We start from the raw sequence: 26,680 nt of genomic DNA, 5'->3' as shown, positions 1-26,680 counted from the left end.
ATTTGACCATATGACATTCTCCCAATCTTCTTCTGGATCATCCAAATGCTCTCTAGCAAACTTCAGATGGGCCTGGACATGTACTGGCTTAAGCAGGGGGACACGTCTGGCACTGCAGGATTTGAGTCCCTGGCGGCATAGTGTGTTACTGATGGTAGGCTTTGTTACTTTGGTCCCAGCTCTCTACAGGTCATTCACTAGGGCCCCCCGTGTGGTTCTGGGATTTTTGCTCACCGTTCTTGTGATCATTTAGACCCCACAGGGTGAGATCCTGCGTGGAGCCCCAGATCGAGGGAGATTATCAGTCGTCTTGTATGTCTTCCATTTCCTAATAATTGCTCCCACAGTTGATTTCTTCAAACCAAGCTGCTTACCTATTGCAGATTCAGTCTTCCCAGCCTGGTGCAGGTCTACAATTTTGTTTCTGGTGTCATTTGACAGCTCTTTGGTCTTGGCCATAGTGGAGTTTGGAGTGTGACTGTTTGAGGTTGTGGACAGGTGTCTTTTATACTGATAACAAGTTCAAACAGGTGCCATTAATACAGGTAACGAGTGGAGGACAGAGGAGCCTCTTAAAGAAGAAGTTACAGGTCTGTGAGAGCCAGAAATCTTGCTTGTTTGTAGGTGACCAAATACTTATTTTCCACCATAATTTGCAAATAAATAAATTTAAAATCCTACAATGTGATTTTCTGGATTTTTTTTCTCATTTTGTCTGTCATAGTTGAAGTGTACCTATGATGAAAATTACAGGCCTCTCTCATCTTTTTAAGTGGGAGAACTTGCACAATTGGTGGCTGACTAAATACTTTTTTGCCCCACTGTACATACATGTTACAGACACAGTGTATTTTATATCAGTAATCTTGTTTGTTTTTAGTTCCATCCTTCAGCTCCACTCAAACCCTCACATCTATCTCTGAAGATACAGTTTTTATTTCTATTTGCCATGCTGTATATTTTTTTTAACTCTGCTGTGATGTTTCACAAAAGTTCTGAACCTATATACATTTTACAGGCACAGTATATTTTACATTAGTTATCTTGTTTTTATTTTTATTTGTTATCCCACACTTCATTCAGCTCCCCTCAACCCCTCCCATCTCTGAACACTATCCAGTTTTGCCATATATTTTTTTAACTGTGCTGTAATGTTCCACAAAAGTTTCGAACCTTTCTATTCTGCTTGTACAATGTACAGTTTGACTACCTACATGTTTCCGTTTTATTCTATTCACTTTAAATAGTGAATAGTTTCCTTCAGGAACTGAACCTTCAAGCCTATTTTTTAAAAGCCCAGGCTTTTAAAGAGAGTCCTTACCATGGCAGAGGCTGCCGGATTAGTTCAACCCAATCTGAAAAGATAAATTTGATCGAAAACATTTTGCCAAGAAAACCGGTAAATCTGCAAAATATGCACTATGCTTTACCATTACATTTACAGTAAATGACATATTGTAATGCAAGTAAAAACGCAAAACATGGTGATGGCCGTGGCCGTGTGCTCACTGACCAGCAGGAGTGGGCAGTGGTGGAAATGGGTAATGGGCCTCATTCACTGTAGGCTGAATAAATGTCTTAGGTCAGTTAGGATCACCACTTTATTTTAAGAATTTGAAATGTCAGAATAATAGTAGAGAGAATGATTTATTTAAGATTTTATTTCTTTCATCACATTCCCAGTGGGTCAGAAGTTTACATACACTCAATTCATATTTGATAGCATTGCCTTTAAATTGTTTAACTCGTTCAAACGTTTCGGGTAGCCTTCCATAAGCTTCCCACAATAAGTTGGGTGAATTTTGGCCCATTCCTCCTGACAGAGCTGGTGTAACTGAGTCAGGTTTGTAGGCCTCCTTGCTCACACACGCTTTTTCAGTTCTGCCCACGCATTTTCTATAGGATTGAGGTCAGGGCTTTGTGATGGCCACTCCAATACCTTGACTTTGTTGTCCTTAAGCCATTTTGCCACAACTTTGAAGTATACTTGGGGTCATTGTCCATTTGGAAGACCCATTTGAGACCAACCTTTAACTTCCTGACTGATGTCTTGAGATGTTGCTTCAATATATCCACATAATTTTCCTCCTCATGATGCCATCTATTTTGTGAAGTGCACCAGTCCCTCGTTCAGCAAAGCAGGCATCTTTCTTGATGAGCAGCCTTTCAGGTTATTTCGATATAGGACTCATTTTACTGTGGATGTAGATACTTTTTTACCTGTTTCCTCCAGCATCTTCACACGGTCCATTGCTGTTGTTCTGGGACTGATTTGCACTTTTTGCACCAAAGTACGTTCATCTCTAGGAGACAGAACGCGTCTCCTTCCTGAGCGGTATGACAGCTGCGTGGTCCCATGGTGTTTATACTTGCGTACTATTGTTTGTACAGATGAATGTGGTACCTTCAGGCGTTTGGAAATTGCTCCCAAAGGATGAACCGGACTTGTGGAGGTCTACATTTTTTTGGGGTTGATTTCTTTTGATTTTTCTATGATGTCAAGCAAAGAGGGACTGAATTTTGAAGGTAGGCCTTGAAATACATGCACAGGTACACCTCCAATTGACTCAAATTATGTCAATCAGAAGCTTCTAAAGCCATGACATAATTTTCTAGAATTTTCCAAGCTGTTTAAAGGCACAGTCAACTTAGTGTATGTAAACTTCTGACCCACTGGAATTGTGATAGATTATTGAATTTAAAATTCACTCTGTCTCTAAACAATTGTTGGAAAAATGTATTGTGTCACGCACAAAGTATATGTCCTAACCAACTTGCCAATACTAGTTTGTTGACAATAAATTTGTGGAGTGGTTGAAAAACAAGTTTTAATGACTCCAACCTAAGTGTATGTAAACTTCCAACTTCAACCATATAGATGTATGTGTATATATATATATATATATATATATATATATATATATATATATATATATATATATATATATATATATATATATATATATATATTATTTTTACAGGAAAATTGACTGAGAACACATTCTCAATTACGGCAACAACCCGGGGGAAACTTATAGGGGGGGAGAGGGAATGAGCCAATTTGGAGTTGGAGATGATTAGGTGGCAATGATGGTATGAGGGTCAGATTGCAAATTTAGCCAGGACACCAGGGTTAACACCTGCACTCTTCCGATAATGCAATGGGATCTTTGGTGACCACAAAGAGTGTCAGGACACGGAAAGACAGACACCTGAACCCACCCTTCATAACGCCCAAACAGATCACCTCCACCTTATCCCAGACACCTGAACCCACCACAGTGAAATGCTTATTTGCCATAACGCCGAACAATAGGAAAAACAGATTCTGTAAAAAAAACGAAAAATAAATGACAGGCAATCACCATTGCACTGCCCACTGCTACTTTCCAGGTCCATACCCAAACAGTTTGAACTACTAATTTTGAAAATTACTCTCTCCAGAAACAAGTCTCTCACTGTTGCCGCCTGCCAGATACAGGTCCAAACAGACCCCCTCAGCTCCCAGCTGTGCCCTGGACACCATTTGTGAATTGATCGCCCCCATCTAGCTTCAGAGTTCGTTCTGTTAGGTGACCTAAACTGGGATATGCTTAACACCCCGGCAGTCCTACAATCTAAGCTAGATGCCCTCAATCTCACTCAAATCATCAAGGAACCCACCAGGTACAACCCTAACTCTGTAAACAAGGGCACCCTCATAGACGTCATCCTGACCAACTGGCCCTCCAAATATACCTCTGCTGTCTTCAACCAGGATCTCAGCGATCACTGCCTCATCGCCTGTATCCGCCACGGAGCCGCAGTCAAACGACCACCCCTCATCACTGTCAAACGCTCCCTAAAACACTTCTGTGAGCAGGCCTTTCTAATCGACCTGGCCCGGGTATCCTGGAAGGACATTGACCTCATCCCGTCAGTTGAGGATGCATGGTCATTCTTTAAAAGTAACTTCCTCACCATTTTAGATAAGCATGCTCCGTTCAAAAAATGCAGAACCAAGAACAGATACAGCCCTTGGTTCACTCCAGACCTGACTGCCCTTGACCAGCACAAAAACATCCTGTGGCGGACTGCAATAGCATCGAATAGCCCCCGTGATATGCAACTGTTCAGGGAAGTCAGGAACCAATACACGCAGTCAGTCAGGAAAGCTAAGGCCAGCTTCTTCAGGCAGAAGTTTGCATCCTGTAGCTCCAACTCCAAAAAGTTCTGGGACACTGTGAAGTCCATGGAGAACAAGAGCACCTCCTCCCAGCTGCCCACTGCACTGAGGCTAGGAAACACGGTCTCCACCTATAAATCCATGATTATCGAAAACTTCAATAAGCACTTCTCAACGGCTGGCCATGCCTTCCGCCTAGCTACTCCAACCTCGGCCAACAGCTCCGCCCCCCCCGTAGCTCCTCACCCAAGCCTCTCCAGGTTCTCCTTTACCCAAATCCAGATAGCAGATGTTCTGAAAGAGCTGCAAAACCTGGACCCGTACAAATCAGCTGGGCTTGACAATCTGGACCCGCTATTTCTGAAACTATCTGCCGCCATTGTCGCAACCCCTATTACCAGCCTGTTCAACCTCTCTTTCATATCGTCTGAGATCCCCAAGGATTGGAAAGCTGCCGCAGTCATCCCCCTCTTCAAAGGGGGAGACACCCTGGACCCAAACTGTTACAGACCTATATCCATTCTGCCCTGCCTATCTAAGGTCTTCGAAAGCCAAGTCAACAAACAGGTCACTGACCATCTCGAATCCCACCGTACCTTCTCCGCTGTGCAATCTGGTTTCCGAGCCGGTCACGGGTGCACCTCAGCCACACTCAAGGTACTAAACGATATCATAACCACCATCGATAAAAGACAGTACTGTGCAGCCGTCTTCATCGACCTCGCCAAGGCTTTCGACTCTGTCAATCACCATATTCTTATCGGCAGACTCAACAGCCTCGGTTTTTCGGATGACTGCCTTGCCTGGTTCACCAATTACTTTGCAGACAGAGTTCAGTGTGTCAAATCGGAGGGCATGCTGTCCGGTCCTCTGTCCTCTATGGGGGTGCCACAGGGTTCAATTCTCGGGCCGACTCTTTTCTCTGTGTATATCAATGATGTTGCTCTTGCTGCGGGCGATTCCCTGATCCACCTCTACGCAGACGACACCATTCTATATACTTTCGGCCCGTCATTGGACACTGTGCTATCTAACCTCCAAACGAGCTTCAATGCCATACAGCACTCCTTCCGTGGCCTCCAACTGCTCTTAAACGCGAGTAAAACCAAATGCATGCTTTTCAACCGATCGCTGCCTGCACCCGCATGCCCGACTAGCATCACCACCCTGGATGGTTCCGACCTTGAATATGTGGACATCTATAAGTACCTAGGTGTCTGGCTAGACTGCAAACTCTCCTTCCAGACCCACATCAAACATCTCCAATCGAAAATCAAATCAAGAGTCGGCTTTCTATTCCGCAACAAAGCCTCCTTCACTCACGCTGCCAAGCTTACCCTAGTAAAACTGACTATCCTACCGATCCTCGACTTCGGCGATGTCATCTACAAAATGGCTTCCAACACTCTACTCAGCAAACTGGATGCAGTCTATCACAATGCCATCCGTTTTGTCACTAAAGCACCTTATACCACCACCACTGCGACTTGTATGCTCTAGTCGGCTGGCCCTCACTACATATTCGTCGCCAGACCCACTGGCTCCAAGTCATCTACAAGTCCATGCTAGGTAAAGCTCCGCCTTATCTCAGTTCACTGGTCACGATGGCAACACCCATCCGTAGCACGCGCTCCAGCAGGTGTATCTCACTGATCATCCCTAAAGCCAACACATCATTTGGCCGCCTTTCGTTCCAGTACTCTGCTGCCTGTGACTGGAACGAATTGCAAAAATCGCTGAAGTTGGAGACTTTTATCTCCCTCACCAACTTCAAACATCAGCTATCCGAGCAGCTAACCGATCGCTGCAGCTGTACATAGTCTATAGGAAAATAGCCCACCCATTTTCACCTACCTCATTCCCATACTGTTTTTATACTGTTTTTATTTATTTATTTTTCTGCTCTTTTGCACACCAATATCTCTACCTGTACATGACCATCTGATCACTTATCACTCCAGTGTTAATCTGCAATATTGTATTATTCGCCTACCTCCTCATGCCTTTTACACACATTGTATATAGACTGCCCATTTTTTTCTACTGTGTTATTGACTTGTTAATTGTTTATTCCATGTGTAACTCTGTGTTGTCTGTTCACACTGCTATGCTTTATCTTGGCCAGGTCGCAGTTGCAAATGAGAACTTGTTCTCAACTAGCCTACCTGGTTAAATAAAGGTGAAATAAAAAATAAAAATAAACAGAGAGTAACAGTAGTGTAAAAGAGGGTTTGGAGGGGAATACCTATGTAAGAATGCTGTTCATTGACTAGAGCTCAGCCGTCAACACCATAGTGTCTTGCAAGATCATCACTAAGCACAGGACCCTGAGTCTGAACCCCTCCCTGTGCAACTGGGCCATAAACTTCCTGACGGGCCGACCCCAAGAGGTGAAGGTAGGCAACAGCACCTCCCCCACGCTGACCCTCAACACATGGGCCCCACAGGAGTGCATGCTAAGTCCCTTCCTGTACTCCCTGTTGACTTATGACTGCGTGGCTATGCATGTCTCCAATTCAATCATCAAGTTTGCAGACAACACAACAGCCTGATTACCAACAACGAGACAGCCAAGCGGTAGGAGGTGAGAGCCCAGGCAGAGTAGTGCCAGGAAAATAACCTCTCAATCAATGTCAACAAAGGAGCTGATCGTGGACTACAGGAGACAGCAGATAACACGCCCCATCCACATTTGAAGTAGCTATCAACAAAGTGGGTGCTGGTAGGGTGTTAGTTTATAAAAGACCAGTGGTGGCAGAACGGAGTACTCAGGTTGGGGTGTAGGGTTTGAGCAGAGCCTGAAGGTAGGGAGGGGCAGTTCCTCTTACTGCTCCATAGGCAAGTACCATGGTCTTGTAGTGGATGTGAGCTTCGACTGGAAGCCAGTGGAGTGTGCGGAGGAGTGGGGTGACATGGGAGAACTTGGGAGGATTGAACACTAGACGTGCTGCGGCATTCTGGATAAGTTGCAGGGGTTTGATGGCACGAGTTCCTAGCCAACAGCGAAATGCAGTAATCCAGATGGGCGATAAAAAAAGTACCTGTATTAGGACCTGCGCCACCTATGTGAGGAAGGATTGGATTCTACAGATATTACAGAGCATGAACCTGAAGGAGTGAGTCACTGCTTTGCTGTATGTAGAGAATAACAGTGTTATCCAGGGTCACGCCAATGTTCTTTGCTCTCCGGAAGGGGTACACTGTGGAGTCAACCATGATGGAGAGGTCTTGGAGTGAGCAGGACCTCCCCGGGAGGAAGAGCACGTCTGTCTTGTCGAGGTTGAGGTGGTGGCCGACAGCCTAGCTGCGATATCTGCCTGGCAAGCAGAGATGTGTGTCGCCACCTGTTATTTAACTAGGCAAGCCAGAACAGAACAAATTCTTACTTACAATGACAGACTATTAAAATGACAGAGGATATGACAGAGCCAAGTGACTTGGTGTATAGAGAGAAGAGGACAGGGCCTAGAACCATGCACTGAAGGACCCCAGTAGTGCGAGTACGCGATGCAGGCACAGATCTTCTCCACGTCACCTGGTGGGAGCGGCCTGCCAGGATACAATCCAAGAATGTGCAGGGCCTGAGATGGTGGAGAAGATGATTATGTTTATATTTGAATCATTAAGCAAACGCTCATATCCAGAGCAACTTACAGTATTTAGTGCATACATTTTCATTCATACTGGTCCCCCGTGAGAATCAAACCCACAACCCCGGCGTTGCAAGTGCCATGCTCTAACAACTGAGCCACACGGGACCATGGTTCACTGTGTCGAAGGCAGCGGATAGATCTAGGAGGATGAGAACAGAGGAGAGAGAGTCAGGATTAGCAGTGTTTGGGTTCGATTGGCAGTCTCCGTGACACAGAAGAGCAATCTCAGTTGAATGACCCGTCTTGAAGCCTGACTGGTTAGAGTAAAGAAGGTTGTTCTGAGAGAGACAGTGAGCGGGTTGGTCAGAGAAAACACGCTCAACTGTTTTGGGGGAAAAAAGAAGGGATACCAGCCTGTAATTTCTTCGTCAGAGGGCTCAAGTGTTTGTTTCTTGAGGAGGGGAGCGACTCTGGACATTTTGGACCTCACGAGTCGCAAGATTTCATCTGGAGAGAGTAGAAAGACCCCAGACCATGACGGACCTTCCACCTCCAAATCGATCCCGCTCCAGAGTACAGGCCTCGGTGTAATGCTCATTCCTTCTTCGATAAACGCAAATCCAACCATTACCCCTGGTGAGACAAAACCACGACTCTTCAGTGAAGAGCACTTTTTGCCAGTCCTGTTTGGTCAAGCAAAGGTGGGTTTGTGCCCATAGGCAACATTGTTGCCGGTAATGTCTAGGCTTACAACAGCCCTACAAGCCCTCAGTCCAGCCTCTCTCAGCCTATTGCGGACAGTCTGAGCACTGATGGAGGGATTGTGCATTCCTGGTGTAACTTGGGCAGTTGTTGTTTCCATCCTGTACCTGTCCCGCAGGTGTGATGCTCGGATGTACCGATCCTGTGAAGGTGTTGTTACACGTGGTCTGCCACTGCGAGGACGATCAGCTGTCCGTCCTGTCTCCCTGTAGCGCTGTCTTAGGTGTCTCACAGTACGGACATTGCAATTTATTGCCATGGCCACATCTGCAGTCCTCATGCCTCCTTGCAGCATGCCTAAGGTACGTTCACGCAGATGAGCAGGGACCCTGGGCATCTTTCTTTTGGTGTATTTCAGAGTCCGTAGAAAAGCTTCTTTAGTGTCGTAAGTTTTCATAACTGTGACCTTAATTGCCTACTGTCTGTAAGCTGTTAGTGTCTTAACGACTGTTCCACAGATGCATGTTCATTATTGTTTATGGCTCATTGAACAAGCATGGGAAACAGTGTTAAACCCTTTACAATGAAGATCTGTGAAGTTATTTGGATTTTTAGAAATTATCTTTGAAAGACAGGGTCCTGAAAAAAAGGGACATTTTCTTTTTTTGCTGAGTTTATTTATATTTCGGACTCTGACATTGCTCGTTCTGATTTCTTAATTGATTTTTTAGATTTTTTTTTCTTTTGGGATATTTTATACTAGATATTACTGCACCGTCGAAACATAAGCATTTCACTGCACCTGCAATAACATCTGCAAATCTGTGTACGCAAGCAATAAATTTTGATTTGAACTGACTATACACCTTTTTCCACTACTGAGACATTTAACCTTCAACAGCTTGGCAAAGTCAACTCCCCAATTATGATCAGAATCTAATGAAGTGTCAAATTACATACTCAGTGCATGGCATGCAAGGACATGTTCCAAATATGAAAATGTGAAGATCTGGACAGAAATGGATTGCTTAATTGTAATTTTGGTGTTTTTATGTGCCGGTCTCCTAGCTGTGCTCTATTGCCAACTGGGTATTGCCAACCGGCAACAGAATACAAGGCAAACTGACTCCCATATCATTTTACTCACCTGTCCAGGCTGACAGCGGTCATGACGGCTGCACAGGCCACCTGATTGCAGTTGTCCAGGGAGGTGATGATGGTGCAGAGGGTGCTGCCAAACACCCAATGCCCCCCCCGGGCCCACTGGTGGATCAGGAAGGGCATGACCGTCACGTGGACCACATCAGCCACGGCCAGGTTACAGATGTATACGTCTGGAACGGTCTTCTTTGTGGTCCTGTAAAATAACACACATCTTAACACTGTCTGTACTCTGTGTTTAATACATTCAGAACGAACAATAGTGGACTGCATAACTACTGCACACGTATCACATCTAACAACAAAGCAACAATCTGTGCTTGTTCAATTTTGTTTTGAGGGCTGTTCTGCCTCATGGGGCAGAAAGAATGATAGATTGTTTGGTGGTGGTGCGTGTTGGTGGAGGATGTCATTAACATTCACATTTTCATTCACAAGCATGCTTGTTCGCAACCCAACCCTTCGCGACAGTACACTTAGCCAATCAAATGTCTTATGTAATCTTAGCCTAACCCAAACCTCAACCAATTGGAATTACTTGCCTAAACTCAAACAATCACATTTATTTCCTAAACATAAACATGTTCTCAAGGCAGAGCTGCCCTTAAGAAGTTAAAGTAAGGAACTCCAATCTGCTTAATGCGTAAGGTCACATTGTAGGGCGATTCCTCCACAACCTTTATTTTATAGTTAACAAACCCCAGTTCAGCAAGATTTAAAATAAAGTTATTAAAAGAGTCATAATTGGGCCATGTGTCCTCTAGTGGCTCCTGACCATCACCTTTCAACTTATTTTATCATATGGCCTGAGGTACTCACTCTACCCTTTGGTTCCCCTCATGTGAACATCCCAAGATGCACTGCATTGGATTTTATTGACTGGTCAAATCAAAGGCCTTGCTTCAAAGTCTCTCTGTATGGAAATGGAAAGGACATCTAAAATCAGTGTACACACAGCCGGGTAATGGGATCTTTAGGATTGCTTTTCAAGTAAATTGTTCCACCTTAAGCAGTGTTTCCCAACTCCAGTCCTTGAGCACCCCAACAGCACACATTTTTGTTGTAAGACCTGGACAAACTCACCTGATTCAAGTCATTGAAGGTTTGGTGATTAGTTGAATCAGGTGTGCTGGTCCGGGGCCACCACAGAAATGTGTACTGTGATGGGTACTCGAGGACTGGAGTTGGGAAACACTGACCTAAAGGACCTGCTGAAACTAACTTTTATTTTATTTGATTTAACATTGAGCAAATACAGTGATAACACATCCAATTTGTGCTGCAGTGGTACACGTACAGTCCGGTGAAGTGAAATCCCCCGGAGAATGCCTTTAATGTTTGATTGCTCAATGTTATTACAGTCACTCTCCACTGAGTTCCATATCTCTGACTTTCTGGTGGTGACACACAATAATCAACTAATCATGGTCTTCAGTTTAGAATGCAGTTATACTGAACAAAACTATAAACACAACAGGTAAAGTGTTGGTACAATGTTTCATGATCTGAAATAAAATATCCCAGAAATTTACCCTCCTCTCCTCCCTTTCTGCATCCTTTGACTCTCTATGTCCCCTATCTTCCAGGCCGGCTCGGTCCTCCCCTCCCGCTCCGTGGCTTGACGACTCATTGCAAGCTCACAGAACAGTGCTCCGGGCAGCCGAGCGGAAATGGAGGAAAACTCGCCTCCTGCGGACCTGGCATCCTTTCACTCCCTCCTCTCTACATTTTCCTCCTCGGTCTCTGCTGCTAAAGCCACTTTCTACCACTCTAAATTCCAAGCATTTGCCTCTAACCCTAGGAAGCTCTTTGCCACCTTCTCCTCTCTCCTGAATCCTCCTCCCCCTCCCCCCCCCCTCCTCCCTCTCTGCAGATGACTTCGTCAACCATTTTGAAAAGAAGGTCGACGACATCCGATCCTCGTTTGCTAAGTCAAACGACACCGCTGGTTCTGCTCACACTGCCCTACCCTGTGCTCTGACCTCTTTCTCCCCCTCTCTCTCCAGATGAAATCTCGCGTCTTGTGACGGCCGGCCGCCCAACAACCTGCCCGCTCGACCCTATCCCCTCCTCTCCTCTCTTCTCCAGACCATTTCCGGAGACCTTCTCCCTTACCTCACCTCGCTCATCAACTTATCCCTGACCGCTGGCTACGTCCCTTCCATCTTCAAGAGAGCGAGAGTTGCACCCCTTCTGAAAAAACCTACTCTCGATCCCTCCGATGTCAACAACTACAGACCAGTATCCCTTCTTTCTTTTCTCTCCAAAACTCTTGAACGTGCCGTCCTTGGTCAGCTCTCCCGCTATCTCTCTCAGAATGACCTTCTTGATCCAAATCAGTCAGGTTTCAAGACTAGTCATTCAACTGAGACTGCTCTTCTCTGTATCACGGAGGCGCTCCGCACCGCTAAAGCTAACTCTCTCTCCTCTGCTCTCATCCTTCTAGACCTATCGGCTGCCTTCGATACTGTGAACCATCAGATCCTCCTCTCCACCCTCTCCGAGTTGGGCATCTCCGGCGCGGCCCACGCTTGGATTGCGTCCTACCTGACAGGTCGCTCCTACCAGGTGGCGTGGCGAGAATATGTCTCCTCACCACGCGCTCTCCACACTGGTGTCCCCCAGGGCTCTGTTCTAGGCCCTCTCCTATTCTCGCTATACACCAAGTCACTTGGCTCTGTCATAACCTCACATGGTCTCTCCTATCATTGCTATGCATACGACACACAATTAATCTTCTCCTTTCCCCCTTCTGATGACCAGGTGGCGAATCGCATCTCTGCATGTCTGGCAGACATATCAGTGTGGATGACGGATCACCACCTCAAGCTGAACTTCGGCAAGACGGAGCTGCTCTTCCTCCCGGGGAAGGACTGCCCGTTCCATGATCTCGCCATCACGGTTGACAACTCCATTGTGTCCTCCTCCCAGAGCGCTAAGAACCTTGGCGTGATCCTGGACAACACCCTGTCGTTCTCAACTAACATCAAGGTGGTGGCCCGTTCCTGTAGGTTCATGCTCTACAACATCCGCAGAGTACGACCCTGCCTCACACAGGAAGCGGCGCAGGTCCTAATCCAGGCACTTGTCATCTCCCGTCTGGATTACTGCAACTCGCTGTTGGCTGGGCTCCCTGCCTGTGCCATTAAACCCCTACAACTCATCCAGAACGCCGCAGCCCGTCTAGTGTTCAACCTTCCCAAGTTCTCTCACGTCACCCCACTCCTCCACTCTCTCCACTGGCTTCCAGTTGAAGCTCGCATCCGCTACAAGACCATGGTGCTTGCCTACGGAGCTGTGAGGGGAACGGCACCTCAGTACCTCCAGGCTCTGATCAGGCCCTACACCCAAATAAGGGCACTGCGTTCATCCACCTCTGGCCTGCTCACCTCCCTACCACTGAGGAAGTACAGTTCCCGCTCAGCCCAGTCAAAACTGTTCGCTGCTCTGGCTCCCCAATGGTGGAACAAACTCCCTCACGACGCCAGGACAGCGGAGTCAATCACCACCTTCCGGAGACACCTGAAACCCCACCTCTTTAAGGAATACCTAGGATAGGATAAAGTAATCCTTCTCACCCCCCCCTTAAAATATTTAGATGCACTATTGTAAAGTGGCTGTTCCACTGGATGTCATAAGGTGAATGCACCAATTTGTAAGTCGCTCTGGATAAGAGCGTCTGCTAAATGACTTAAATGTAAATGTAAATGTAAATTTTCCAAACACACAAAAAGCTTATTTCTCTCAAATTCTGGGCACAAATTTGATTAATTCCCTTTTAGTGAGCGCTACTCCTTTGCAAAGATAATCCATCCACCTGACAGGTGTGGCATATCAATAATCTGATTAAACAGTGTGATCATTATACAGGTGAGGACAGTAAAAGGCCATTCTAAAATGTGCAGTTTTGTCAAACAACACAATGCCTGTCACACTGTAGATTGTTTTGTATGTTTCTATTTTTAGTTTAGTCAGGGTGTGATGTGGGTGGGTATTCTATGTTGTAAGTCTAGGTGTTGTGTTTCTATGTTTAGGCCTGGTATGGTTCCCAATCAGAGGCAGCTGGTTATCGTTGGGCAGCCTGTTTTCCCACTATGGGTGTGGGTAGTTATTTTCTGTTGGTGTGTTTTGCACCTGACGGAGCTGTTTCGGTTGTTTCTTTTGTTCCTGGTTGTATTTAGTGTTCAGTTTATTAATATAATGATGGACACTTACCATGCTGCATCTTGGTCCTCACCTTCTCCTTCCAACAGTCGTTACAGAACTACCCACCAAAAAAGGACCAAGCGTGGTAACCAGGAGCAGCGTGTAATGGACTCATGGACATGGGAGGACATTCTGGACGGGAAGGGTTTCTACACATGGGAGGAGATCCTGGCTGGAAGGGATCGCCTCCCATGGGAACAGGTGTAGACGGAGACTGCCAGGAGAGTGGAGGCAGCGGGTAAAGGGAGCCAGTGCTTTGAGGGAACACGGCTGGCAAGGAAGCCCGAGAGGCAGCCCCAAAGATTTCTTTGAGGGGCCACACTGGGAGTGTGGCTAAGTCAGGTAGGAGACCTGAGTCAACTCTCTGTGCTTACCGTGGCGAGAGGTGGGCCGGGCAGGCACCGTGTTATGCCGTGAGGCGCACGGTGTCCATCGCAGCTCCTCGTATCGGCCGGGCTAGAGTGGGCATCGAGCTAGGAGCAATGAAGCCGGCTCAGCGCATCTGGTCTCCAGTGCGTCTCCTCTGCCCGGGTTATATGGCACCAGCCCTACGCACGGTGTCCCCGGTTCGCCAGCACAGCCCAGTGCGGTCTGTTCCACCCCACCGCACTGGCCGGGGTACGGGGAGTATCCAGCCAGGACAGGTTGTGCAGGCTCGGTGCTCAAGACCTCCAGTGCGCCTCCACGGTCCGGTCCATCCGGTGCCTCCTCCATGCACCAGGCCTCCTGTGGCAGCCCCACGCACCAGGCTGTCTCTCAGTCTCCTCCCTCCAGGTGCTCCCTCCTGTCCGGCGCTTCCAGTCTCCCTCCTGTCCGGCGCTTCCATAGTCTCCCTCCTGTCCGGCGCTTCCAGAGTCTCCCTCCTGTCCGGCCGTCAGTGAGGAGCTGCCGGGGCCGCCCGTCAGTCAGGCGCTGCCGGGGTGTCCCGTCTATTCGGGGCCCGCTGCAAGGGTCCCCAGTCTGAGGGTCGCCAAAGGCGCCACTTAAGTGGGCCAAGACTATGGTGGAGTGGGGTCCACGTCCCGCGCCAGAGCCGCCACCACAGACAGATGCCCATCAGACCCTCCCCTATGGGTTTAGGTTTTGCAGCCAGAGTCCGCACCTTTGGGGGGGGGGGGGGGGTACTGTCATACCCTGACCGTAGATTGCTTTGTATGTTTTTTTTAGTTCGGTCAGGGTGGGATGTGGGTGGGTATTCTGTTGTATGTCTCGATGTTGTGTTTCTATGTTTAGGCCTGGTATGGTTCCCAATCAGAGGCAGCTGGTTATCGTTTTCTCTGATTGAGAACCATACTTAGGCAGCCTGTTTTCGCACTATGGGTTGTGGGTAGTTATTTTCTGTTGTGTGTTTTGCACCTGACGGAGCTGTTTCTTTTGTTCCTGGTCGTATTTAGTGTTCAGTTTATTAATTATAATGATGAACACTTACCACGCTGCATCTTGGTCCTCACCTTCTTCCACCAACGGTCGTTACAATGCCACAGATGTTTTGAGGGAGAGTTCAATTGGCATGTTGACTGCAGTCCACCAGAGCTGCTTCCAGAGAATTTAAAGTTAATTTCTCTACCATAATGGAACCTGGTCTCAGAGAATTTCATATTATTCTGTACGGATATCCGAGACACTCCATTTAGTATGATATGTTATGAATTACAATTTTGATTATGTTACAAATTTGCAAAATGTACAATATTTAAAGAATTTGCAAAATATTTATATCACAAATTCTGGCTAGGTTGCTAATGTTAGCTAGATGGCTAATTTTAGCTAGGCTAGGGGTTACAGTTAAGTTTCGGAGTAAGGTTAAAGGGTTAAGGTTAGGTGCAGGGTTAACTAAAAGGGTTAAGGTTAGGGGAAGGGTTAGCTAACATGCTAAGTATTTACAAGGTAGCTAAACAGTAGTGAAAGATTACTAACATATTAAAGTTGCCCATATTGAGATTTAAACTCACAACCTTTGTGTTGCTAGATGTTCGTGTTATAACCCTCTATCTTATGCAACCATACCAAACGTAACATATCATACTAATTTCAGTATCCTGGATTTAAATGTACCGAGACGTATGCAGAGTCTAAGACCAGGTTGCATAACCTCAACATAATTTTAGAGACTTTGGCAGTACATCCAAACGGCCTCACAACCGCAGACTACATTTAACCACGCCAGCCCAGGACCTCCACATCTGCCTTTTTCACCTGTGGGATCGGCTGAAACCAGCCACCCAGACAGCTGATGAAACTGTGGGTTTGCACAATTAAGAATTTCTGCACAGACTGTCAGAAACCGTCTTAGGGAAGCTAATCTGTGTGCTTGTTGTCCTCACTAGAGTCTTGACCTGACTGCCGTTCGGCATCGTAACAGACTTCATTGGACAATGCTCACCTTCGATGGCCAATGGCAGAAGTGTGCTCTTCACGTATGAATCCCGGTTTCAATTGTACCGGGCAGAAGGCATGTATGGTGTCATGTGGGTGAGTGGTTCGCTGATGTCAAAGTTGTGACCAGAGTGCCCCATGGTGGCGTTGGGGTTACGGTATGGGCAGGCATAAGCGACGGACAACGAACACAAATGCATTTTATCGACGTCAATTTGAATGCACAGAGATGCCGTGATGAGATCCTGAGGCCTATTGTCGTTCATTCATCCGCAGCCATCACCTAATGTTTCAACATTATAGTGCATGGCCCAATGTTTCAAGGATCTGTACACAACTTCTTGAAGCTGAAAATTTCCCAGTTCTTCCATGGCCTGCACACTCACCAGACATGTCACCCATTGAGGTATCAGCTGACCTCAATCTCTTGTTTAGTAATTCTAGAAAGGACAGAAGAGAGCGGAATATTCAATCTCTCTAAAACGGACTAAATATTAGCACTACACTGATCTATTTACTTGTGGGTAATAACATTCAAGCTGGATAATAACCCCCAAAAAACATAAGGCTAGAGAAATGTATTGATAAATATTACGAACGCAGTCAAGGCCAAAATATGTCGGAGAGGATCCAGGGAAAAAATTGAGAACCAAACATCAAGAGAAACTACGAGATTCCTCGACAGATGATTTATGATGTGCACTTGTAAGTAAAGGATATGAAGGCGAGGCTAGGAATGAGTGACAAAAAGCTCAAAAGGCAATACTATTGAAACGGATGTTAAAGAACTTAAAAAGGAGAACATGTCTCTGAGAGAAGCCTTACTTGAAATAAAGACTAGATCCATGCGAGGAAAAACAATCCAGTACTTACTGGTATCATAGAAAATGAGGGTGAAGATCCTGAAAGTGAAGTGAAAGAATTCCATCTTAAACCGCTGCAGAACCTAGGCAACACTGTCAACAAAATCAAACTCGAATGTGTACACAAGTTCAGATAGAGGACAGCGATACGAGTGCACAATCGTTGCCAAATAATGGTCAAAAGATTTGCTGGCACAAAATAGGTATGAATGAGAAATGATCATACCCTAGACATCTACCAGAGTGATATCTCAGATGTATTCTACAGTTATCCCCAATCCATCAGTGGGACCAAACAATCCATTGAGGGGCTTGTCCGCTCCCCTCTGTTCTTGTGGCGACGTTTACAACTTGATTTGTTTCCTGATCGGGCGGCCTTGTACAGTGTTGCACCCCACCCACTGGCCCCAACAAGGCTCATCATGGTTCTGGGCTTGTATACCCCTCTTTGTGTCTCGGGACCCACCCACCAGCAGTTGGTGTCCCTTTGTACAAGTTGTCGGCAGCATTTTTGTTAGTAGATTGGCCATAACCTTGTGCTTCAAAAAGCTCAGTGGCTGTCTTGGCCTGCCATTCACTACAGCATCTGTGTGGTAACCGTTCCAGTACCTGCGAACTGAGACAAGGATATATTTGTGACTTCGCACAGTGTTTCACCATTTGGAGTCACCGGCCCAGTGGCGGGACTGATACCGTTAGTTTCACTGTACGGGGTTTCTGTCCCCCTCAAAGCAAAAAATGTGTCTTCGGAAGCCGTGTACACTCTGAACGTTGATGCTTTGTTTTGGCCGCGGTGCCTGAAGTGTCTGAAGGACAGGTTAAGTTAATCTTAGCTACAGTATTGCATGACTGAGGAGGGAAGTTGCTCACTCAGAGTTCTGGCTCGAAATCATGAAAATAATATTCTCAGGTTCGTTGATTGGATGTGCCGAAATATCGTAATATCGGAGTCAGATTCTGCACCAAGAGATGTCGCAACCTCTTTTTCCCAAGGGGTCCTTTTGACAGATAATCCTTGGTGATGACTGTTGTAGCCAGCATTAAGAGAAGTCAGCTTAGTCAAATCAAATCAAATCCAATTGTATTTGTCACATACACATGGTTAGCAGATGTTAATGCGAGTGTAGCGAAATGCTTGTGCTTCTAGTTCCGACAATGCAGTGATAACTAACAAGTAATCTAACTAACAATTCCAAAACTACTGTCTTATACACAGTGTAAGGGGATAAGGAACATGTACATAAGGATATATGAATGAGTGATGGTACAGAGCAGCATACAGTAGATGGTATCGAGTACAGTATATACATATGAGATGAGTGTGTAGACAAAGTAAACAAAGTGGCATAGTTAAAGTGGCTAGTGATACATGTGTTACATAAGGATGCAGTCGATGATGTAGAGTACAGTATATACATATGCATATGAGATGAATAATGTAGGGTAAGTAACATTATATAAGGTAGCATTGTTTAAAGTGGCTAGTGATATATTTACATCATTTCCCATCAATTCCCATTATTAAAATGGCTGGAGTTGGGTCAGTGTCAATGACAGTGTGTTGGCAGCAGCCACTCAGTGTTAGTGGTGGCTGTTTAACAGTCTGATGGCCTTGAGATAGAAGCTGTTTTTCAGTCTCTCGGTCCCAGCTTTGATGCACCTGTACTGACCTCGCCTTCTGGATGATAGCGGGGTGAACAGGCAGTGGTTCGGGTGGTTGATGTCCTTGATGATCTTTATGGCCTTCCTGTAACAACGGGTGGTGTAGGTGTCCTGGAGGGCAGGTAGTTTGCCCCCGGTGATGCGTTGTGCAGTCCTCACTACCCTCTGGAGAGCCTTACGGTTGAGGGCGGAGCAGTTGCCGTACCAGGCGGTGATACAGCCCGCCAGGATGCTCTCGATTGTGCATCTGTAGAAGTTTGTGAGTGCTTTTGGTGACAAGCCGAATTTCTTCAGCCTCCTGAGGTTGAATAGGCGCTGCTGCGCCTTCTTCACGACGCTGTCAGTGTGAGTGGACCAATTCAGTTTGTCTGTGATGTGTATGCCGAGGAACTTAAAACTAGCTACCCTCTCCACTACTGTTCCATCGATGTGGATAGGGGGTGTTCCCTCTGCTGTTTCCTGAAGTCCACAATCATCTCCTTAGTTTTGTTGACGTTGAGTGTGAGGTTATTTTCCTGACACCACACTCCGAGGGCCCTCACCTCCTCCTTGTAGGCCGTCTCGTCGTTGTTGGTAATCAAGCCTACCACTGTTGTGTCGTCCGCAAACTTGATGATTGAGTTGGAGGCGTGCGTGGCCACGCAGTCGTGGGTGAACAGGGAGTACAGGAGAGGGCTCAGAACGCACCCTTGTGGGGCCCCGTGTTGAGGATCAGCGGGGAGGAGATGTTGTTGCCTACCCTCACCACCTGGGGGCGGCCCGTCAGGAAGTCCAGTACCCAGTTGCACAGGGCGGGGTCGAGACCCAGGGTCTCGAGCTTGATGACGAGCTTGGAGGGTACTATGGTGTTGAATGCCGAGCTGTAGTCGATGAACAGCATTCTCACATAGGTATTCCTCTTGTCCAGATGGGTTAGGGCAGTGTGCAGTGTGGTTGAGATTGCATCGTCTGTGGACCTATTTGGGCGGTAAGCAAATTGGAGTGGGTCTAGGGTGTCAGGTAGGGTGGAGGTGATATGGTCCTTGACTAGTCTCTCAAAGCACTTCATGATGACGGAAGTGAGTGCTACGGGGCGGTAGTCGTTTAGCTCAGTTAGCTTTCTTGGGAACAGGAACAATGGTGGCCCTCTTGAAGCATGTGGGAACAGCAGACTGGTATAGGGATTGATTGAATATGTCAGTAGAGATGGCACGGTTACTTGTGACCACCATATTTTCTCCCCCAATCCATCAGTGGGACCGAACGATCCATCAAGTCTGCTCCGAGTAGCAGGTGTTCAGTTTCGAGTCTGGTAACATACACAGGGTGAACAAGCTATATGTTTTGGAGGTGTAGTTTCAGCATGAGTCACATTGTGAGAGGCGAGGTAGTCCGAGTGAAACCTCAAAGTTTAGTTTCGCATCGTTCTGTTTTTGACCGACGGTTAGCTGGGTTCACAGTCCTTTTGAGATCATGTAACAACGATTGAGATATGAGCGATATTGTCGAGACAGACTTATTTAGCTTATGGGTTAAGAAGTCCTCCAGAACTGTTTCCAGGTAGCGATTTCCAAAGTGTTGTGTTTTTTCAACAACGTGATTTGTGTTCATGGTGAAAACGGATCGACTTATTGGCGTTTGAGTGGAATTGGCTATTGTGATGTGGTTTGCCTTGTGCATCGCAACATTTGTATCGGAGTCTATAGTCAAAGCCTGTGGGCTTGCTTCTTGATTGAGCGGGCCCTGGATAGGTTTGAGTGAGAGCAGGGTTAGATTACACCTCTAATTGCAGCCCAAAAAAGTTCAAGTAACAGACCCATCAAAACGTCAGCTGTTCAGAGGAGACTGCGTGAATCTGGCCTTCATGGTCGAATTGCTGCAAAGAAACCATACCAAAGGACACCAATGAGAAGAGTCCTGCTTGGGCCAAGAAACACGAGCAATGGACATTTCTGGCGGAAATCTGTTTCCCAACCACTGTCTTTGTGCAATGCCGAATAGGTAAACTACTGATTTCCACATTTGTGGTTCCCACCGTAAAGCATGGAGGAGGTGGTGTGGGGGTGCTTGCTGGTGACTGTCTGATTTATTTAGAATTCAAGGCACACTTAACCAGTATGCATCCACAACAATCATCCGACCTCTCAACCCAATTGAGATGGTTTGGGATGTGTTGGACCTTAGAGTGAAGGAAAAGCAGTAAAATCATGGATATATTGGAACTAGTGGCTTTATGGAGGCTTAAGTATCCTGACCTAGTGAGTGAGATATCCATAGCGGAGGCTCAATCAAGCAAGTCGTCTTGACTACTTTCTTATGTCATCTTCGCTGGCACGAAAAGTTTAAAGTACAACTGGAATTTATATTTAAATGTCTGGAATATTTCAATTTTGGAGAATCTCTTAAACAATGGGTTAAAGATATGTAAAGTAGCCCTAGGTGTAAAATTGTAAATAATGGCTACTTCTCAAAGTATTAAACTGAGTAAAACAAGGTTGTCCACTATCAGCAAATCTATTTATTACAGCCATCGAAATGTTGGCTATTAAAATCAGATCCAACAATATCAAAGGGCTAGAAAAGAATATTGGATGTGATTACAATCTATCTACAATATTAAAGCTGATCTACCCCCCTAAAATTAAAATAAATACTCCCCAATGGACTTGGGAGAGGCGAAGGTCGAATCATGCGTCCTCCGAAACCACCCAAAACGCTGCAAAATCATTTTAAAAACAATCCATAGAAAGTGGGTTACAATTTCAGTTTAATCCACCAGAACTCAAATATACTAATCGATCAAAAAAAACATAAAAAAAAAAAAGTTAAACGGTATAACCCTTTGTAAATGGTATCATTAATAGGACTGGTGGTGTTATGTCACACACGCAACTAACAAACTTATATGGAAATGTATGCTCTACTCAAAATTAAACTAATTACCGCAAAAAATGTAAGGGGTATGGAAGGGAAAGTTAACTTGACGGACTGGTGCACTTCACAAAATAGATGACATCATTAGGCAGGAAAATTGTGGTTATACTGTAGCAACATCTCAAGACGTCAGTCCGGAAGTTAAAGCTTGGTCGCAAATGGGTCTTCCAAATGGACAATGACCCCAAGCACACTTCCGAAGTTGTGGCAAAAAAACGGCTTAAGGACAACAAAGTCAAGGTATTGTAGTGGACATCACTAAGCCCTGACCTCAATCTTATAGAAAATTTGTGGGCAGAACTGAAAAAGCGTGTGCGAGCAAGGAGGCCTACAAACCTGACCCAGTTACACCCAGTTACGCCAAAAATCACCCAACTTATTGTGGGAAGCTTGTGGAATGCTACCCAAAATGTTTGACCGAAGTTAAACAATTTAAAGGCAATGCTACCAAACAATCAATTAGTATATGTAAACTTCTGACCCACTGGGAATGTTATGGCTGAAATAAATCATTCTCTACTATTATTCTGACATTTCACATTCTTAAAATAAAGTGGTGATCCTAACTGACCAAAGAAAGGGATTTTTAACTATGATTAAATGTCAGAAATTGTGAAACTGAGTTTAAATGTATGTAAACTTCTGACTTCAACTGTACATGTTTACAAAAACAATATGGGGATTGGAAATGCAGACAATTACATTGTTGGACGCCACAATCCATCAGCTATATTAAAGCTGATCTACACCCTATAAAAATCTATTAAAATTAATCTGTGAAGGACATGTCACTCTGCATCAGGCAAATGGTGGTCCAACCAGATACTGACTGGTTTTCTGCTCCACTTTTCTTTTTTTTCCTTCTGTATTCCCTCATGTGAAATTCATAGATAAGGGGCTAATGAACTGTAACTCAGTAAAATCATTGGTACTATTGCATGTTTTATATTTTAGTTTAGTTTATAGAGGTGTGTTAGCTTTAGGGCTGGGGGGGGAAAGTTTGACACCAATCAGGCTCTCGAGGACTGGAGTTGCCCATCCCTGATCTATAGGGTGGTTGGCCACAGCGGTTGAGAAAATATGCCTTCACATAATCCGCACAGTCAATCCATATATTTAATCTACACACACTCATTAGATTGACCGACTGAAACGCCCACCCCCCCCATCAGTGAGTTTCACATTGATCAGATTCTCAAAGGGAAAGGCCACATTCCCAGTTAATTTATCATCTTCAGAAAAAACTACAAGTAAGTATTTAATGAATTCGCCCACAATGATAGCAATGGATTACGAGTAACAAATTGTTAATAGCAGCCAACTGAAGGAAAATAGCTTTCCACAGTCCAGGGCGCTTAATGTGGATTTACAAAGAACATACTTTCAGTAAAAAACAAAATGTCACATAGTAGTTCATTAAAACTGCATCTCATACAACAGTTATGTTAAACAGCGCAGAGGCCTATTTTGCATAATGAGCGATTACATATGATCTTACAATGCACATTAACAGATCAGTGAGTGCATTGACTTAAATAATGAAAAGCCAACTGTGGGTACATTGGTAATGAAAAGTGTTTGGCATCTTAATCAAACTATTCTTTAACTAGGCAAGTCCGTTAAGAACAAATTCTTATTTACAATGACGGCCTAGGAACAGTGGGTTAACCACGTTGTCCAGGGCCAGAACAAAATATTTTTAACCTCGTCAGCTGGGGATTCGATTTAACAACCTTTCGGTTACTGGCCCAACACTAACCACTAGGCTACCTGGCGCCCCTCACCTAGCATGAGGTAATTTAACATTGGGACATTTTTATTGAATCAAATATTTACTTTCGAACAGACACTACACATTTTAATGTTTCTAGAAAGGAAATTCATTAGTCATCTAAACCATTTAAAACATTTTGTCAATCCATCTGCTTAACTTTTGCAGAAAAAAAGCGTTAGCTTTGTTGTGATATCAATGTAGACGGAGTTGTCTGACCAGATCCCACTGGGCACACACTGGTTGAAACTAATGTCATCTGTTAACGTATTGTGACGTGGGATCAACGTGGAAAATAGGTTGGATCCAACAATTCCTGCCTGAACAGTGACTCCTACTGTTATGAGGGGTAATGCAGTTCAGTGATAATGAGTCTATCATCCAGATGCTATGTCCCGTGCTTAGCTGTGTTCGTTTCAGCTGAGCTATCATGTCAAAACAGTTTAGATATTGATGAACCTCCATACTCATTTGCGTAGACCAGGTTTCCCCAAACTCAGTCCAGCCCTGCCAAATTCATTATATGATTAATATACTTTTATCTTTGGATATTGTATTTTATATAAAGGATGGTTGGTTGATGTTAAACAAAACAAAAAATGTAGTCTACAAAATGATTGATAATGGTGGGTTCACTTCATCAAGCAAAGTTGAATTAGGGCTAAAGCAAACTATTTTAGGTGCATTTCAAGTTTTATTTGTTTTAGTGTGTTTCTTTGACTTTGCTTGATGGTTCAGATGGAGATGTGAATCCATCATATCAATGATTCATTGTAGATCTATTGAACCGTGAACGCAACCAATTAACATTTAAGGGCGATGTTCTCACGGAAGTTTATTTCCCCTCATAACAGGAGCCACTGTTCAGGCAGGAATCGTTGGACTATGGTTTCACATTTGAATTCAATAGGCCTCTTTATTCTAGGTTGACGTTATGTGACAACAATTACATTGATTCAAACATACCATTTTTACTATCAACATTCAAAGGTCACGTGTAATCAAGTATAAAATTCGACATAACTTTCAACCATTCAATATAAGATGAAACCCGTGTCTATGGAATTTGATGCAATTTCAACATATACATGGTTCTGACAATCATCTTGAAATTAGATTGATGTATGAACCCGTTAGTCAGGTTGTCCCTTTAAGTTGAAGTTTGAACTTAATTGCAATGTTTACGTTAGATGAAATTAGATGGTTAAACTTTTTTTCAAATCCACTAATGCCACGTCACAATGTGTTGACAAATTATGTTGAAACAACTTCGATTCAACTGTGTGCCCAGTGGAACGCGGTGATACATACCTTAGGATAGTCACCAAGACCAGAATGTTTCCTACAAGCCCCGTTGAACAGAGGATTCCAATGAGAGAAGGCAAAATAGTGGTCTCTGTTAGACGGACAAAATTATAATAAAAAAGATCATGGTCATTGCACTCATTGTCCCAAGATTCATTGAGAAGAATTTGAGAGGTCCGATTCCAGAATACACGTCCGTCCATGGTGGAAAAGCAAAAACGCGTTCAAGAGCTGGTGATGAGTGACTGAAACTGAACTAAATATACTGTTCCATGGTCAAGTGGCAGTGAAGAATTTCCAATCATCACTGCTGAATGGTGGGAACTAACGTTCTCCTGAAGACTTGCAATGAAACTCCAAGAGCTCATTACACACGCAGTTTGAACAGACGCCGTATACACGCTCATGTGCATTGGTCATGCTCGGTATGCTGTTTATCAAACGGAACACATTAACCAGATTGTATACGTTCCCACAGCATAACAGGATGTTTTCTCTTGAGATTAGATTGAGATTATTTGTCCAACCATACTATTAAAACATTATTATTAGACATTTCTTGTTTTCTGTAAGGTTGTCAAAACAATACTGACTGTTCCTTGTATTTTTCTTTACAGGGGGACTATGTATAACAACTATTTCCAAATGTAATGTTACACGTTTAAGTGTTAATAAAAATGTATCTGGTGAAATTGCTGTTTCCTCTTTACACATTGTGCAAATGCACAACAACATTCTGGCTGTCTAAAACGCTACCAAAGGTCAATACATTGTGTAGGCCTAGGTCTGATTTACTGTAGTGGATCTCCTCCAGTTTCCTAGTCGGAGTTGTACAGTGCCTTGAAGTATTCACTCCTAAACTTTTTCCACGTGTTACTAGCTGAATTTGAAATGTATTACATTTAGATTATTTTTTGGGGTCACTGGTCTACACACAATACCCCATAATTGTAAAAGCTGAAATGTCTTTCAAACCCCATTCAAACCCTTTTTGTTATAGCAAGTCTAACTAGATTCAGGAGTTAACATTTGCTTAGCAGGTCCCATCAGAAGATCATGTGCAATAAGTGTTTAACATCAATAAAACAACTACCTCATCTCTGTACCCCACATACAGATAATTGTACGGTCCCTCAGTCGGGGAGTGAATTTCAACCACAAAGACCAGGCAGGTTTTCCAATGCCTCGCAAAGAAGGGCACCTATTGGGAGATGTTTTTTATTTATTTTTAAAAGCAGGCACTAAATATCCCTTAGAGCATGGTGTAGTTATTAATTACACTTTGGATCGTGTGAATACTTATGTCAATTAGATGTTTGTTTCATTTTCAATACAATTAGCAAAAACATGTTTTCACATTGTCATTATGGGGCATTGTCTGTAGATGGGTGAGAAAATATTTTGAATTCAGGCTGTAACAATGTGGAATACGTCAAGGGATATGAATACTTTCTGAAGGCACTGTATACCATAAATGTATTCACAAATGGACTAAAAGCTATGTCTGTGTACTGTCCTCTGGAAGATAACGTTCGGAAGACTGTTTATGTTAAACACGTACTGTACACCAGCAACCCTTAGAAAACCACAGTGGCCGTCTTTAATATATTGACATCAATATCTGTAGTTCAGTGCCTGTACACGACGGAGCCATGTCATGTGGTGGAAATAAAACCTGTGGTATGCTTACACAATAACACACAATAGTGTCATGTCCAATGTAACACCCACTATCAAGGGAGGAGGACGCTGCGTGCAATTTTATTATTGATATCTACAGCACACACACACGTTGCAACTCAGAAGAAAAGTCAACACGCACAGTTTGTGCCAAAACATTGTAGTACAATTTAGTTAGAAAAGCAATGGTTGAATCAATCAACATTGTTTCCACATCATGGAGACAGCCAAGGAACTTATTTTTTTCAAAGAGAGTAGAACACAAGGGATTTACATAAACCTG

At 44.5% G+C, this 26,680-nt stretch overlaps 1 protein-coding gene across 1 annotated transcript in view; it reads right to left on the bottom strand.

Annotated features, from left to right (window-relative positions):
* Nucleotides 1–25,077, bottom strand: part of LOC124004717 (melanin-concentrating hormone receptor 2-like) — a 37,674-nt gene extending 12,597 nt beyond the window's left edge. Inside the window, exons 1-2 of the mRNA XM_046313438.1 lie at nt 24,724–25,077; nt 9,608–9,817 (exon numbers count right to left, since the gene is read on the bottom strand). Coding sequence (XP_046169394.1) covers nt 9,608–9,817; nt 24,724–24,920 — 407 coding nt within the window. The 5' untranslated portion in view covers nt 24,921–25,077. The remainder of the gene's footprint in view (nt 1–9,607; nt 9,818–24,723) is intronic.
* Nucleotides 25,078–26,680: the final 1,603 nt, after the last annotated feature.

This window comes from Oncorhynchus gorbuscha, linkage group LG19, assembly GCF_021184085.1.
Source record: "Oncorhynchus gorbuscha isolate QuinsamMale2020 ecotype Even-year linkage group LG19, OgorEven_v1.0, whole genome shotgun sequence".
Taxonomy (NCBI): domain Eukaryota; kingdom Metazoa; phylum Chordata; class Actinopteri; order Salmoniformes; family Salmonidae; genus Oncorhynchus; species Oncorhynchus gorbuscha.
Note: the sequence above shows the minus strand (reverse complement) of the source record. Positions and strands in the feature narration are given on the sequence as shown.